Source organism: Schistocerca americana, chromosome 1, assembly GCF_021461395.2.
Source record: "Schistocerca americana isolate TAMUIC-IGC-003095 chromosome 1, iqSchAmer2.1, whole genome shotgun sequence".
NCBI classification, from domain to species: domain Eukaryota; kingdom Metazoa; phylum Arthropoda; class Insecta; order Orthoptera; family Acrididae; genus Schistocerca; species Schistocerca americana.
In genome coordinates this window covers 1,254,518,904-1,254,536,234 of record NC_060119.1, presented here as the reverse complement: position 1 = coordinate 1,254,536,234, position 17,331 = coordinate 1,254,518,904, and the positions used below count along the sequence as shown (strand labels likewise).

General features: G+C 42.6%; 1 protein-coding gene across 1 annotated transcript in view; it reads left to right on the top strand.

Moving 5' to 3' along the window:
• The window catches only part of LOC124598711 (maternal embryonic leucine zipper kinase-like), a 425,764-nt gene that overhangs the window by 15,745 nt on the left and 392,688 nt on the right, over window positions 1–17,331 (top strand). The window contains exon 2 of the mRNA XM_047136020.1: window positions 8,026–8,177. Within this exon, the coding sequence (XP_046991976.1) occupies window positions 8,034–8,177 (144 nt within the window). The 5' untranslated portion in view covers window positions 8,026–8,033. The remainder of the gene's footprint in view (window positions 1–8,025; window positions 8,178–17,331) is intronic.

Genomic DNA, 17,331 nt, shown 5'->3' with positions numbered 1-17,331 from the left:
ACTGAAAAATTTTCGACAGGGTCTCTGACTCTAGTGCACTCAGCATCTCTCTCACTGGTTAGTGAGAGAGATGGTGAGTGTGAGAGAGATGGTGAGTGCACTAGAGTCAGAGATCCTGTCGAAAATTTTTCAGTGTTATTGTAGCAACAAGGGTTTCACTTTTAATAATATTTTGGCTACTATTGGCATTATTGGCTGGTAACAGATTTTTTTTTAATTTTATTTTTTACCAAAGATCACTAGCCATAGTAATTAACTAATGTTTATCCTTCGCCATTTTCCCAGAAATCCAGAATCAGATGCAGACTACACCAGTTTACAAAAAAAGGTGACCCATTGTAAACGTCCAATTTTAGACCTATTTCAATAATTCCAATTTTACCAAAAGTTATGGAATCCTTACAAAACACCCAATACCAAGTTACTCTAAAGACGACAAATTCTCGAAGGACATGCAGCATAGTTTTCACAAAGGAAAGTCAATGGTTACTGTGCTCTATGTACCTTTGTATCGAGACAGATTTCCAGAACGAAGGTGTCCTTACAGGAAAACGTTCGAAGCAATTGATCGGTGTCTTAGGGAGCACGGAACATTCCAGCCTATGACTCGCAACTGGGGAAATCCTAGAACGCCGAGGACACCTGCAATGGACGAGACAATTCTTCGTGCAGTTGACGATAACCCTAATGTCAGCCTCAGAAAGTTGCTGCTGTACAAGATAACGTCGACCGCGTCACTGTATGGAGAGTGCTACGGGAGAACCAGTTGTTTCCGTACCATGTACAGCGTGTGCAGGCACTATCAGCAGCTGATTGGCCTCCATGGGTACACTACTGCGAATGGTTCATCCAACAATGTGTCAATCCTCATTTCAGTGCAAATGTTCTCTTTACGGATGAGGCTTCATTCCGACGTGATCAAATTGTAAATTTTCACACTCAAAATGTGTGGGCTGACAAGAATCCGCACGCAATTGTGCAATCACGTCATCAACACAAATTTTCTGTGAACGTTTGGGCAGGCATTGTTGGTGATGTCTTGATTGGGCCCCATGTTCTTCCACCTACGCTCAATGGAGCATGTTATCATGATTTCATACGGGATACTCTACCGGTGCTGCTAGAACATGTGCCTTTACAACTATGACACAACATGTGGTTCATGCACGATGGAGCTCCTGCACATTTCAGTCGAAGTGTTCATACGCTTCTCAACAACAGATTCGGTGACCGATGGATTGGTAGAGGCGGACCAATTCCATGGTCTCCATGCTCTCCTGACCTCAACCCTCTTGATTTTAATTTATGGGGACATTTGAAAGCTCTTGTCTACGCAACCCTGGTACCAAATATAGAGACTCTTCCTGCTCGTATTGTGGACGGCTGTGATACAATACGCCATTTTCCAGGGCTGCATCAGCGCATCAGGGATTCCATGCGATGGAGGCTGGATGCATGAATCCTCGCTAACGGAGGACATTTTGAACATTTCCTGTAACAAAGTGTTTGAAGTCACGCTGGTACGTTCTGTTGCTGTGTGTTTCCATTCCATGAGTAATGTGATTTGAACAGAAATAATAAAATGAGCTCTAACATGGAAAGTAAGCGTTTCCGGACACATGTCCACATAACATATTTTCTTTCTTTGTGTGTGAGGAATGTTTCCTGAAAGTTTGGCCGTACCTTTTTGTAACACCCTGTATACATTAGCGATCTGACAGATATGGTGAGCAGGAGTCTGTGACTGTTTGTTGATGATGCTGTAGTGTTTGAGAAAATGTAGTATTTTGAGGACCTCATGGAGGATACAGGATGACTTCACAGAATTTCTATTTGGCATGTTGAGTGGAACCTTGCTTTAAATGTGGAAAAATGCTGAGGTGTGCTGCTATATTTCAGTTAAAGTAACTTTGTGATTGACAGATTGCTCTGACGGGGGTGGAGTGGGGTGCAGTGTTGCTGGTGGGTTACCAGCCACACGACAGGGCTCTGCACACATCTAGAGAGTAGGAAGCTCTAAGGGTACATAGAGCTCGAGTGAGATCTGTGATTGGCTGACGGATGACCCCTATCACCATAAACTTTGAAATGTTAGTCGCCAAGTTATTTTAATTGAGGTATAGATTTATTACTGGTAGATAAGTCAGACACACAAGAATTTTGGAAATGTTCTTTGAATCCGGATTTTTTGGGCATTAGACGTGTCAGCGAAGTTTGCTCTAAAACTTCTCAATTTTGATCAGAAGAACCATCGCATGAGCATCACTCAGGAGATCTTGAATGACGTCAGTGATGATCCTGATTTGCTCAAAAGGGTCATAACTTGTGACGTAACATGGATTTATGATTATGACGTTGAAACCAAAGCCCAATTGTCCCAATGGAAGCATTGTGGAGAGTCAAGACCGAAAAAAGCACACCGCGCTCGATGAAATGTCAAAGTTTTGCTCACTGTTTTTTTTTTTTTTTTTTAATTACCGTGGTGTAGTGCATCATGAACTTTTGCCTTAAGGTTGTACAGTCAATAAGGAGTATTACATTGATGTTATGCACCATTTGCTAAAACCAATATGCAAAAATAGTCCTGTATTGTGGAAAAACAATTAATGGCTTTTGCATCATGATACTGCACCTGCTCACTCATCGTTGCTCATGGGACTTTTTGGCCAAAAATAACACGACAATCATGCCTCAGCCACCATATTCACTGAATTTGGCTCCTGCCACTTTTCCCAGTTCCCAAAACTGAAGAGACCTATGAAAGGACAAAGATTTTCAACGACTGAGGAAATAAAAAAAAAAACTGCATCACTGGAAGTACTCAAGACTGTACCAAAAAGTGCTTATGAGAAGTACTTTGAGGATTGGAAGAAGTGTTTGCACAAGTGTATTGTATCTGAAGGGTATTATTTTGAAGGGGACAACAAAATAATTGATGAATAAATAATTTTTTTTCATAAAAATATAAAGTCACAGCTCACTTTTTAAACACACTTTGTACAGATGAACAAAACTTTCCTAGAATTCTGTCGACCATTCACCTTTCCTACTACAATCCTCATGTGGTCATTCCATTTCATATTGCTTTGCAATGTTACACCCAGATATTTAATCAATGTGACCGTTAAGCAGGACAGTGCTAATGCTGTATCAGAACATAATGGGTTTGTTTTTCTACATTTAGAGCTAGCTGCATTCGTCATCACATTCATCTTGTATCCTTCCGTACCTATAGCATTATCAGCAAATGACTGCAGGTTGCTGCCCACCTTGTCTGCTAAATCATTTATGTGTACAGAGAATAACAGGGGTCTTATACACTTCATTTGGAGCACTCCTGATGATACGCTTGTCTTCGATGAACATTCACTGTCGAGGATAACACGCTGGGTTCTATACCTCAAGAAGTCCTTGAGCCACTCGCTTATCTATGAATCTATTCCATATCCTTGTACCTCATTTAACAGCCTGCAATGGAGATCTAGAAATATGGAGTCTATCTGCTGCCCTTCATCCACAGTTTGCAGTATATCACATGAGCAAAGGGCAAGCTGAGTTTTGCTTTCTAAAACCAAGCTAATTCATGGACATACGTTTCTCGGTCTCAAGAAAATTTATTATATTCAAACTGAGAACATGTCCAGGGATTCTGCAGTAAACTGATGTTCGGGATACTAGTCTGTAATTCTGAGAGTCCGTTCTTTTGCCCTTCTTGTAAAAAGGAGGCACCTGTGCTTTTTTCCAATTGCTTGGGACTTTGTGCTGGGGGGGGGGGGGGGATTTGTGATAAATGCAAGCTAAGGAAGGGGTCAGTGCCATAGAATACTCTTTGAGAAACCAAATTGGGATTCCATCCAGACGTGGTGACTTATTTGTTTTCAACTCCTTCAGTTATTTCTCTACACTAGGGATGCTTATTACAGTGTCATTCATACGGGAGCCTGTTTGATGATCAAATGATGGTATGTTTGTATGATTCTCCTGCATGAATGACTTCTTGAACATGAAATTTAAAACTTCGGCTTTAATTTTGCTATGTTCAACTGACACACCAGACTGGTCAGCAAATGACTGGATGCAAGCCTTAGACCCTCTTTGCGATTTTACATAGGACCAGAATTTTCTCGGGCTCTCTGCCAGATATTTTGCTAAGGTACGACAGTGGTAGTAGTTGTACGCTTCGCGCATAGATCTTTTCACAGATGCATGTATCTCTACTATCTTTGCTTGTCATCTACGAGTTCTCTTTTGAACTGAGAGTGCAACAGCCTCTGCTTCCTCAGCAGTGTCCGAATCTTGTTATTAAAGTAAGGTGGGTCTTTTCCATCCTTAATCCACTTATTGGCCACATAATTGTTATAATTTACAGACTCCTTAAACTTACCAGTGATATAAAATAACAAACAGACAGCAAAGTTAAATGTGAAAAGAAACTGAAAAAGTTTGTCATTGATAACTCCTTCTATTCGATAGAATATTTTCCATTTTTAATGTAGAAAAGTTGGTGGATGGGGAGCGTATTACAAAGAGGGTAGATAATGAATTAGTGCCTATTAGTACCCTGTCCCTTACATTCGATAGGGCAGAGCTCACATTTAATCCAGAGGTAGGTTCTGATGTCACCAATGTGAGGCACTAATATTCTAAATAATGAACCTGATGCATTGATCTCACATGCCATGTGGAAATGCAACCAAATGTGTAAACTGTAGCAGAGAATTGAAGGGATTGGCAGAAGAAAGTGCTAATCTAGAAGTTTGAATTTTGAGACACTACAAGTTTCAAGTTTGATTAAATCCAAAAAAGGGACATAAATACAGTAAGACTAAGGGGTTTATATAGACTTTGCTTTCTAGTGGTACATAGATACATATTTGTTTCCAGAATGTGGTGCATTCCAAAACACAGCAGATTGTGATGAGACTTTTTCTTACTGAAGTGACAGTTAGCACTTTCTTCTGTTGACCCCTCCAGTTGCACACCTCCTTCCCCAATTGCATTAATTGTACAGGGAACCATGTGGTGTCATCCTGTGAGTGCCCCGTGTGCCTCGATGTGTGGGCTTTGTGGGACATTTGAGTGAGGGGAAAATATTTGCCATACAAAAGCTTGCTGTATCACCATCTAACAGTTAAAGCACTGAAACGGCTACACTGTGATCAAACAAGTATATAGCCACATGGACCTGCAACCTTTAGTTCCATGCCACAATTGTGAAACACCTGAGCATTAAAATAGCATCCTTGTCTACTAGTATGTAACAACCATTTGTTCACCTCTAAATATCATAAAGTTTTGTCATCTTTTATTACGGGTGTTGGTCACACCTACTAAACTGTATACCTCGCTAGAACCTTGAGTACTTATCGTAGCATCTAACTACGAACTTGCAAAGATTATTACAAATTACTCTTAAAAACTGCTTTTACTTAAATTTAACTCTTCTGTTATTAAAGTTAACCACGTGTAAACCTGTTTTATTATTGTTGAGGCAAATGTGATTGTTCTAGGGCATTTAGTGGAATTTTAGTGTGCTAGTTCTTTGTAGAAACAATATTCAACTCTACACTTTACTCTTACCTTGTTTATCAATTTGATAATTTTGTTTTTGTCTTCAAAACACAGTATTTACAACTTGATCAGTGTAAATAATACTGTCTACAAAAAAAGTTTCCCAGACCCAGAGGGCCAAGTTTTGAAAATAGTTCTCTAAGTTCTCTACTTTTCAATTGATCTTAAAATAGCCAATGAAATTGTTTTCAAATGAATGCAACAATAATTTTAAGTATCAGAATAAAACTCACAGGACATTTAGTGACAATCTTTTTTAACAATCAAATTTATAAAACTTTTGATTAAAATTGAACTTCTCTGTTATTATCTAGTTGAATTTGCTTGTGTTGTGAGAAACTAAGCAAGTTAAATTAATCAAGTACACTTGCAGTGCAGCCCATCAAGTTTGTACTTCAGCATTTTCTTATGAAAATTTACCAAACCAATTTTAATGTTAACTGCAATCTCTTTCATAGTTGGCAAATAGTATTTTACTAGGATTTAAGCAAAAATGATTGTAAGGTACTTGTAAACTAATGCAACACCATTGTTGTTATGTTGTGCACCCCCCCCCCCCAAAAAAAAAAAAAAAGAAAATTCATCATACTTTCCTTTTCAGATGTCTGTCTGTTCTGTAACAATACTTGTTATAAAATAAGATGTCAAGAGCTTGCCTTTTCAGTTGCAGTGCATTTAAGACTTTCATGCAAGTTTGCTTTTGCAGCATCTTCACATCTCTTATTATGCAAGTAGTCAAAACATGCACTGTATTCTACCTATTGGAACCACTCGTGGTGTAATTAAGGTGCAATTCTTGCAGCACCAACTTTTGCCGAAAAATATCTTGCGTTCACTGCTACAATTTGTATGAAATGGCTTGCCACTGCAAAACATATTAATTGTCATATTCTTCCATAAATTGTGTCACCTTAGGCACAAATATTGAAATCTTGTAGAGTGCACTATTATGTGCAGTTTACTTAATCCATGTCCTGTTAGACACTGTCCACTGCATTCTGCCAGCTGGACTCTTTGCCCAAAGAAAATTTTGTACCAAAAAATGGAAAATAAAACCCGCTGGAAAACCCTATAAGGGCATTATCCATTGGGATCAGTCTACTGTATGTTTCTCCCAAAGAGAGAGGCCGAAGAACGTAAATGACGAGGGGAGAAAGCTTCCTCAGGAAAAGAACAAAAATTGACAATTATAATAGTTGCAAATAATCATTTCTATGTAAATAAGGTGCTAAATTCCACATTACAAAATACTTATGTAGCAATTTAATGATGTCTCTCCACAACATCAAAAACATTGAAATTATCATTAATAAGTTATCAGTTGCACTAAAAAGACATTACAAAAATATCTAAAGTAATACTGTTCCGTTACAAATCTTCACAACATACTATAAAACCTGTATCCACACGAGGGAAGTATTTAGTGACTTACACGGGACAACAGAAATTTAAGGGGCAATACATCAAAAGAAATTTTCTGTTTATCTCTGGCCATCAAAAGTCCAGATCGTTCTCTGGCAAATGCGAAGATCCTCCTCAGTAGCAGTACTGTGCAGAAACATTGTGCTCAGTCAACCTCCGCGCCACCAGCATGAATCACCCAAAGATGATCTACCTTTTACAGCAACACTGCCTTCCTACAGGAGTTCGTAGACCAATCCATTTGAGAGAATGCTTCTTAACAAAAGCTATTAATAGTGAAAATGAACTATCACACTGGAAAGGAATCTTCATTGTAATGAAACATCTGACTGGTGTTCACTGCATCTGAGAGAACTTTAGTGTGGATATTTACCTGCACAACATTGTCAACTAATCCAGCTGAATGTGCCTAAAGGTTTAAATTTATGAAAACCATTCCTCCAATTTTTCCAAACTCCTCAGTGTGTCCCCTGCAGGACTGTCACACATGGGAGGGAATAGCTGAACAACAAACCAGGAGTCAAGTCGATAATGAAACATTCACTCAATGCCGTCGTGTGCATGGTGTTGAAGGGCACAGTTTCAAACCTGGTTAACATTCCTAGAAAGGGTTTAACTCTGTCGGTTTACTTACTGTTTGTTTTAAAGACAACATCCTGTACTCAGTGATTCTACCAGTAAGAAAACATGGTTAAGAAATCAGTGGAAGTGTTTTGCTACATAATAATTGTTTGGAGCACACAGTGTGACACCATTGTCTGTGTTACGACAGAAGACTGTGGGCCCATGTAATGTCTGTAACTTTCGAGGTTTCATTATCCAGCAATCTAATGTCTTTATGGATGCAACTTGACTGTTATCTGTCAGTGACAAAACTGATAACTACTTTACATAAATATCAATGAGAACAAACATAGTTTTGTGTTAAATATGACATTGTTCTGCTATGAGGTGTTGAGAAAATATATTCACTTTTTACCCTGTTGTCCATGAATTACCACAGGGAAACCTCAAGGCTTTTGTATTTTACAGTGTGAAAGATGGTCAGGTACAGCAATCTCAAGGCTCAATATGAAATAGAAAAGACAATTGGTTGTGGAGGATTTGCAAAGGTTAAACTTGCAACACACTTGCTAACCAGGGAGAAAGTGGCTATCAAGATAATGAACAAGTCAGGACTTGGGGTAAGTGTTTTTAACTTACTTCATGCAAATTTAAAATATAAAATCCAACTGCCTACCATTTAGAATTGTTAGATAGAAGTTTAAAACATTAGACAGATATTTTTTAAAAAATGTTATTAATATTTGTGCAAAGGGAGTGTTGCAGACTTTTAAGAGTGACTCTCCTCATTTTCTTCTACACCTTGCTAAATAGTTTTTTTTGAAAAGAGAAGAGTGGACGAAGTGGTGGTGCCTATGCTATCCCATGTTAAATGATGAAATTTGAGAAACCTTTATGGGAAAGCTTTCATTTCTCTTAATTTTTGAAAACTTGTCGACTTACACGGTGGTTCAGTCTTGAAGTTAGGAAGGAGAGATATTTTGTTATCTTTTACAGTTTTCCTCATATCATTTTTTGTTACCAACCCTATTTTTTGAAAAAATGCTATATTTAAGTAAATCAAACAATGGAAAATCCAGGATGGAATGTAACAATATTATGAGAAGGAAAGTTGCTATCTACTAACCACCAGCGATACCTCCACTTCAACAGCTGCCTCCCGTTCCATACCAAGAAGTCCGTTCCATACCAAGAACTCCGTTCCATACAGCCTACCCAACCATGGTCGTCGCATCTGCAGTGACGAGCAGTCCCTCTCAAAATATACCTCACTGAAGCCTTCACTGACCATAATTGTCCTCCCAGCTTTGTACAAAAACAGCCGGCTGGTGTGGCTGAGCGGTTCTAGGCACTTCAGTCTGGAACCATGCGGCCGTTACGGTCGCAGAGTCAAATCCTGTCTCGGGCATGGATGTGTGTGATGTCCTTAGGTTAGTTGGGTTTAAGTAGATCTAAGTTCTAGGAGACTGATGACGTCAGATGTTAAGCCCCATAGTGCTCAGAGCCATTTGAAACATTTGTACAAAAACAAATCTCCCATGCCTTATCCTTCCAGTCTCCCAACACCTCCCAAAGTCTCACTGCCCAGCCGCAGAGGAACATTCCCCTTGTAAGTCAGTACCACCCAGGAGTGGAGCAACTGAATTACATTCTGTGCCAGTGTTTTGATTACCTCTCACTGTGCCCTGAAATGAGAAATGTGCTGGCCACTATCCTTCCCACCCCTCCCACAGTGGCATTCTGCTGTCCACCGAACCTACACAATATAGTATGAAGGCTTTCACGACCGGATGATATATCTTCTGGTAAACCTTGCGGGATGTAAGGTCGTGGTCCATGAAACTCTTCAGCTCCTAACGTTTCGTCCAGTGCTTCGCTGGACATCTTCAGAGGGGTGTTTCTCCTCCGGTGAGTCTTGCCGACTCGGCAAGACTCACCGGAGGAGAAACACCCCTCTGAAGATGTCCAGCGAAGCACTGGACGAAACGTTAGGAGCTGAAGAGTTTCATGGACCACGACTGTACATCCCGCAAGGTTTACCAGAAGATACTACACAATATACTTGTCCATCCTTACACAACCCCCACTCCCAATCCCTTACCTCATGGCTCATACCCTTGTAATAGACCTAGATGCAAGACCTGTCCCATACATCCTCCCACCACCACCACCACCACCACCACCACCACCACCACCTACTCCAGTCTGCTCACTAACCTCACCTATCCCATCAAAGGTAGGGCTACCTGTGACATCGGTCATGTAGTCTACGAACTAATCTGCAACCACTGTGCTGCATTCTGTGTAGGCATGACACCCAACAAGCTGTCTGTCCACATGAGTGGCCACTGAAAAACTGTGGCCAAGAAACAAGTGGACCACCCTGTTGCTGAACACACTGCCAAACATGATATCCTTCATTTCAATGACTGCTTCACTTACTGTGCTACCAACACCAGCTTCTCTGAATTGCACAGGTGGGAACTTTGCCTACAGTACATCCTACATTTCCTTAACCCTCCTGGCCTCAACCTCCGTTAGTCACTGTCCTTACCTGTCCGGCCCCTCCCTTATTTCCAGTGCAGCACTACGCAGCTGTCATTCCACCACCACACCCGGTCTTTTTATTTTTCTCCTTTTCCACTACCTACCCCCCTCCCCCCCCACCTCCCCCCTGCCCTGTGTCTAACCTGCAGTCCTTCACTGTCTGCCACACCTCACCATACTCTCTCTCCCCCTCCCCACCCCAGCCTCCCCCTCACCACCACACAGTCGCCACTCCCATCATGATCTGGTGCTGCTGTTCGCAGTGTGGTTTCAGTTGCCTGAGACTGCAGTTGTGTGTGTGTGTGTGTGTGTGTGTGTGTGTCTATTGTTGACAAAGGCCAATGGCCGAAAGCTTTAATCATGAGAGTATTTTTGTTGTGCCTATCTGTGACTCAGCATCTCCACTTTATGGTGAGTAGCAACTTTCCGTCTCATAGTATCATTATATTTAAGTAAGTTACATATACACTACCGAACACATTGTCAAATGGCTGTTTTACAATGTAATTTGATGACAAAGTTTCATCTGCCTGTCTTCAGTGGTTGTTGAGAAAATGTTCCTTAAATTCGAAAAAATCTAATTTATGGGAAATGACGTCCAAAGTTTCTCAATCCATTCCTGCAGTATAGGGTGGATTGTCAAGTTCTTCCTTTTTATTCTTCTTTTCTGTCCTATTGTTCCATCATATTTCATGTCACCTTCTCTTCTTTCCGCTCCTCTTATCCTCTCCATGTCAGTGGGTGACAGGCATCTACTCTTTGGCATATGTGGGGAGTTAACGGCACAGGCATCAGCAGAGAGACTTCTGTGTTGTCAGGGGGCTACAACCAACAGGGTACATGGCGGCCCCAACACAATGGACTGGCTACTGTGGGGCTCACCCTAGTGCTTGTAGGGTGGAGGTTTTATTGTGTTGTGGAGTGGCTGGCTTCTCCTTTTTATTCTCATGGTCAGCCAGCCATGGTCGTTTGCTATTTTACTCTCTGCATCCCGTTTCTTGAGTTTCTGTGGTTTTCTTTTCCCCCTTCTGTCCATTTACATGTTTCTTGCCCTTCATCGTTGTTGTGATTTTTCCTTTCATTCCGTTTTGTGTTTTCATTCTCGTTTGTTTTATTCTCACACATGTGGCATTGTTTTATTTGGAACAAGGGACTGATGACCTTGTAGTTTGGTCCTTTCCCCCACTTTTAATCAAACCAACCAATCATAAGAGACTGCCAGCTCTATTCTGTGTGTATATCTGCCTTGATACTTCTCAGTCTGCCTACAGCGCATGGCATAGGGTACCCTACACCATCACTAGTCATTTCCTTTCCTGTTCCACTCGCAACTGCAACTACTGTCTATATGCTTCTGTATGAGCTCTAATTTCTTGTATCTTCATGGTCCTCATATGCAATGTATGTGGTAGGCAACAGAATTGTCCTGCAATCCATTTCGAATGACAGATTTCTAAATTTTCTCAGTAGTGTTCTTTGGAAAGAATGTCACCTTCCCTCCAAGGATTCGCATCTGAGTTCCTGAAGCATCTCCATAACAACTGCGTGTTGTTCGAACCTACTAGTAACAAATCAAGCAGCCCGGCTCTGAATTTCCTACCTTGAATCTGACCTGGTGCAGATTCCAAACACTTGAGCAGTACTCAAGAAAAGGTCGCACTAGCACCCTATATACAGTATCCTTTATAGATGAACCCCACTTCAATAAACCGAAGGCGACCATTTCATATCGCTTTGCAACGTTATGCTGAATGTCAAGCAGGACACTACTATCACTGTATCCAAACATTACAGTTTTGTTTCTCCTACTCATGCGCCTTAACTTACATTTTTCTCTCCAGTACTGTTGTTGCTGAGCAGCATCTCCAGGGAGCCATCCACAATGTGCAGGCATGGGCTCTAGCCCACGGCTTCCAGCTTTCAGCCGCAAAGTCGTGTGTCATGCACTTCTGTCAGCGCTGTACCGTTCATCTGGAACCCGCACTTTACCTTAATGATGATCTATTAGCTGTAATGGAGACATAGCAATTCCTAGGACTAGTTTTCGATGCTCGATTGACTTGGCTCCCTCATCTTCGTCAGCTTAAGCAGAAGTGCTGGCAGCACCTCAATACCCTCCATTGCCTAAGCAACACGAATTGGGGTGCAAATCACTGTACGCTGCTGCAGCTCTACAGAGCCCTCGTCCAATCCTGAATTGACTATGGGAGTGTGGTTTATGGTTCAGCAGTGCCTTCAGCATTGCATTTACTCGACCCTGTGCACCACTGTGGGGTTCGATTAGTGACAGAAGATTTTAGGACAAGTCCGGTGACCAGTGTACTGGTGGAGGCTTGTGTCCCTCCACTGCAGGTCAGATGTGCGAAACTGCTTGCCAGTTACGCAGCACACATGCATAGTTCCCCGGAGCATCCAAATTACTGTCTCCTTTTCCTGCCCACGGCAGTCCATCTCATGCATTGGCGGCCCAGATCGGGGCTAACGATTGCAGTTCGCGTGCGGTCCCTTCTGTCCGAACTGGAGTCGTTCCCTTTACCACCTCTACTTGTCGTCCGTTCTCATACGCCTCCACGGTGTACGCCTCGGCCGCAGCTTCGTGTGGACCTTTTGCGTGGCCCTAAGGACTCCGTTAACCTCGCTGCTCTCCAGTGTCACTTCCTCTCGATTCTTGACATGTTTCCAGGCTCTGAAGTGGTTTACACCGACGGCTCAATGGCTGATAGTTACGTAGGCTCCGTGTATGTTCATGGAGGACATGTTGAGCAGCACTCCTTGCCAGTTGGCTGCAGTGTTTTCACTGCAGAGCTGGTGGCCATATCTCGTGCTCTTGAATACATCCGTTCAAGCCCTGGCGAGTCATTTCTCCCGTGTATTGACTCACTGAGCAGCCTACAAGCTATCGACCAGTGCTACCCTCGCCACCCTCTGGTAGCATCCATTTAGGAGTCCATCTATGCCCTGGAACAGTCCTGCCATTCCGTGGCATTTGTGTGTACCCCAGGACACGTCGGAATCCCTGGCAACAAACTTGTTGATAGGCTGGCCAAACAGGCGATGCGGAAACTGCTTCTGGAGATAGGCATCTCCGAAGCTGACCTGTGTTCTGTCTTACACCACAGGGTTTTCCGGCTTTGGGAGGTGGAATGGCATAACAGCACGCACAACAAACTGCGTGTCATTAAGGAGACTATGAATGTGTGGAAGTCTTACATGCAGGCCTCTGGCAGTGAATCAGTTGTCTTCTGCCGCCTCCGCACTGGCCATATGTGGCTAATGCACGATTACCTACTCCGTCGCGAGGACCCACCTCAGTGTCACCGTGGATCCCAAATGACAGTCGTCCACCTCTTGCTGAACTGCCCACTTTCAGCAGCTCTGCGGCAGACTTTTACCTTTCCCAGCACTCTGCCTTTGGTGTTGGGCGACAATTCCTCCACAGCAGCTTTAGTTTTACGTTTTATCCATGAGAGTGTGTTTTATACTAGGTTTTAGCGAATGTCCTTTGTCCCTCTCTGTCCTCTATCCCAGTACTTTTAGGGTGGAGGTTTTAATGTGTTGCAGAATGGCTGGCTTTCCCTTTTTCTTCTCATGGTTGGCCAGCCACTGTAATCTGCTTTCATATTTTACTCTCTTCTGTTTATAGCATCTCTCTGTTGTTTTCTTGTCCTCTTTTGTGCCTTTTAGTGTTCGTTGTCTTCCCTTTGTTCTTGTGGCATTTCATTTCATTCCGTTTTGTGTTATATGTTTTGTCAGTTTTATTCACACGCTTGTGGCATTATTTTAGTAGTAACAAGGGACTGATGACCTCGTAGTTTGGTTCCTTCTCCTGCCTTTAAACCAACCCACCAACCAACTAATTAATTAATTTCTGGTACTTCTTACAAAGTGAATCAAGAGCCCTCTCCAGCTTGAGTAGAAATGCTCTGAAGTCAGAGTTAGGGGACCTATCAACAACAACAATTAGAAGTTTAGTTTCATTAAATTCAACTGCCCCTACACAGCATTCAAATAGCTGTTCAGTGCAGTGCTGTGATAGGTCTGTGGACTCAAAAGGAATACTGTTTTTTTTTTTTATGTACATAGCCGCTCAACCACATCTAGGCGTGAACAATACTTGGTGCATGCTGAGACTGATAGTGACACTTTTATTGCAGTGAAAGTATTGTGGTTCACCTCCCTCCCCCTTAGCCCCCCCCCCCCCCCCCCCTCCTCCTGAAGACATTGAAGACAAATTTGGTAGAGTAGAGTCTCTGGGAATAATGTTGATTCGTTATAAACTAAAACTTCCTCTGCTGCCCAATCTGCAGCTCTTCAAGCATGTGATTGTCTATGTGAGATGCCTCTGACCATTTCCCCACTCAAAATTTGAATATGTTTTAAGAAATCATCTTCCACAAAGACCTTATGGTCCAAACAGATGTGGAGCTCTGGACTACATATTATCAGACATTTACAAAAAGGGCCCAAGGGTAGTCATACAGATAAAGGCACCTTTATCTTAGCGTTTGAAGGTCATGGTGTACCGATGTGATGTGAAACCGTATGTGCCACCACTTGTGAGGTGCTTCAGACATTTACGCTTTGGGCATATATCATCACACTGTGTGGTGGACCCAAGCTGCGGCGACTATGGACAATCACTCAACGAAGGTAGTCCGTGTGAACATACACCTTTGTGAGTAACTGTGCAGATCACCATCCTCCAAGTTAGCAGTTTGCTGAGTTTCAAGAAAGAACAGAACATCCAGGAATACAGATCCATTGACCATCTGTCATATGCCAGTGGGAGAAATATGACCACGTACATCCTGTAGACATGATGATCAGTTACGGTGTATTGATGAGATTCATGAAAGACATCTCAGTCGCGATCACCCACTCTGGAACTGCTGTTCTCCTTTCTACAGGTGCCCATGTCCCCCCCCCCCTCCCCCCCGTCCACCATCCTCTGTTGGTCAGTGCTGTGGTGGTCAAAAGACATTGCAATAGAAGTTCTGGATCGCTGATGAGCCCTGCAGTGATTCATACAACATTCTTTGCAGAACAACCTTGTCTCTTTTAGCGACTTCATGCTAAGGCTTGCTGTATAATCTAATGCAGTAAGAATGAATGCTGGGAGTTCTATGTATCCGCCCTGAGGATGTATGCGTCTCCATCTTAGCTTTAGGCCAAGCTCCATGGTCTTACAGGCCACCAATGATCTACAGCTGTTCCCGGTCTTGTCCTACAGGGTAGTCTTGGTACCAATTCATCAGTTCTTGCAGGACACCTTATGACCCATTTTGTGACAGCATCGGCATCCTCTTCCTATCTGACTACTTTTCTACCACAGGGGTGACAAGCTGAGGACATCCCCACGTATCCTATAATGAACTCTTCGCTGACTGGGAACTGCTTCAGGCTCTTGCCTCGTCCCGTGACACAGCCCCAGAATCTGATACAATTCACAATCAGATGATCCAATACCTGAATGTTCCTGAAAGGCAACATCTCCTCAGGGTGCCTCTCTCCAGGATACCTTCCCCTTGCAATGGCAAGCTAATGTAGTTGTCCCAGTCCTTAAGCCAAGCAAGAACCCAACCTCTCTTGACATTTACCAGCCAATTAGCCAGACGAATGTACCCAGTAAGCTGCTTGAAAGCATGGTTGCCTGCAAATTACGCTGAGTTCTCAAATTTTGGGGGGCCTTTTGTCCCTCTATCAGTGTGGTTTCCGGGAGGGATGATCCACAGCTGACCATCTGCTCAGGTTGAAAGCAGCAATCTGAAATGCTTTTACTAAACACCAACACTTTATCACAGACTTTTCTGACCTGCATAAGGCATATGATACTGCTTGGCGTCATTATATTTTATGTACCCTCCATGCCTGGGGGCTCCTACCAATTTTTGTTTTTCGGTTTTTATCCCGCCAGTTGTTCCTGTTAGTCAGCACTTCACTGAGCCCCTTGTGGGTACAAGTGTCCCTAGGGCTCTGTGTTGAGTCTCTTCCTTACCACCAACGGGCTAATGACCTCCGGTGGGCCACTGGTCAGCATTTGGTACAGCTCCCACTCGGTAACACCTACTGAATGCCAGCTCCAATGTGCCTTGTAGTGGGCCTCTTTATGGGCTCTTTCCTGTGGTTTCCACTTCTCTTCTACAAAAATGTGGGTCATGCATTTCTGTTGTCATACCACGGTCCATCCTGACCCCAAACTCTACTTAGGTACCCACCACTTCGACATTGTAGCACTGTACCATTTCGTGCTCTGCCCCATATTAATTACCTGAAGACAAGCTGTATGTGGAAGATTACTGCTCTCATCTTTCTTGCACACACATCTTAGGGTGCAGATCATCTTGAAGAAGCGGGGTGGTTGGGGATGGGGTGTCTCCCAGTGCATTCTAGGTGTGTGGGTTCCCAGATCTTACCTCCTTGACCAGACTGTTCTTTTATCTGTTTTAAAAGCTTTTAGATTCAATTTACCTCCTAGCTGCTGCACCCTATTTTCTCTTGAATAGTGGGTGCTTTTGAATGTAACGTATCAGTCAGGAGGATTGTAGGTGGGACATTACCTGTCTCATGCAGAGCCCTGGGGATACCCATTTGTTGACTACCTTATTTCCTTCATTCTGCTTTTATTATTGATGATACAAAAGATGTCCATTATGTTTTAACCTTTTCGCGTTTACTGTTACGAATCTTCTGACTAGACTTTCTGGGTGCACCACTGTTTTTGGATCGAGGGACTGAGGACCTTGTTGTTGGCTCTATAATTTAAGAAGTCTTTGAGCCACTCTCTTATCTGTGGACCTATTCCATATGCTCATAACCTCTTTAACAGCTACCAGTATGGCACCATGTCAAACACTTTCCGAAAATACAGGAATATGGAATCTATCTGTTGCCCTTCATCAGTAGTTCCCAGTGTATCGTGTGAGAAAAGGGCAAGCTGAGTTTTACACGAGTGATGCTTTTAATACTATACTGATTCATGGACACAAGTTTCTCGGTCTCAAGATAATTTGTTATATTTCAAATGAGAATATGTTCAAGGACTCTGCAGCAAAGTGATGTTAGGGATATTAGTCTGTAATTTTGCAAGCCTGTTCTTTTGCCTTTCTTATACACAGGAGTCACCTGCACTTTTTTCCAGTCGCTTGGAACTTTGTGCTGGGTGACAGATTCATGATAAATGCAAGCTAAATAAGGGGCCAGTGCTGTAGAATACTCTCTGAAAAATCG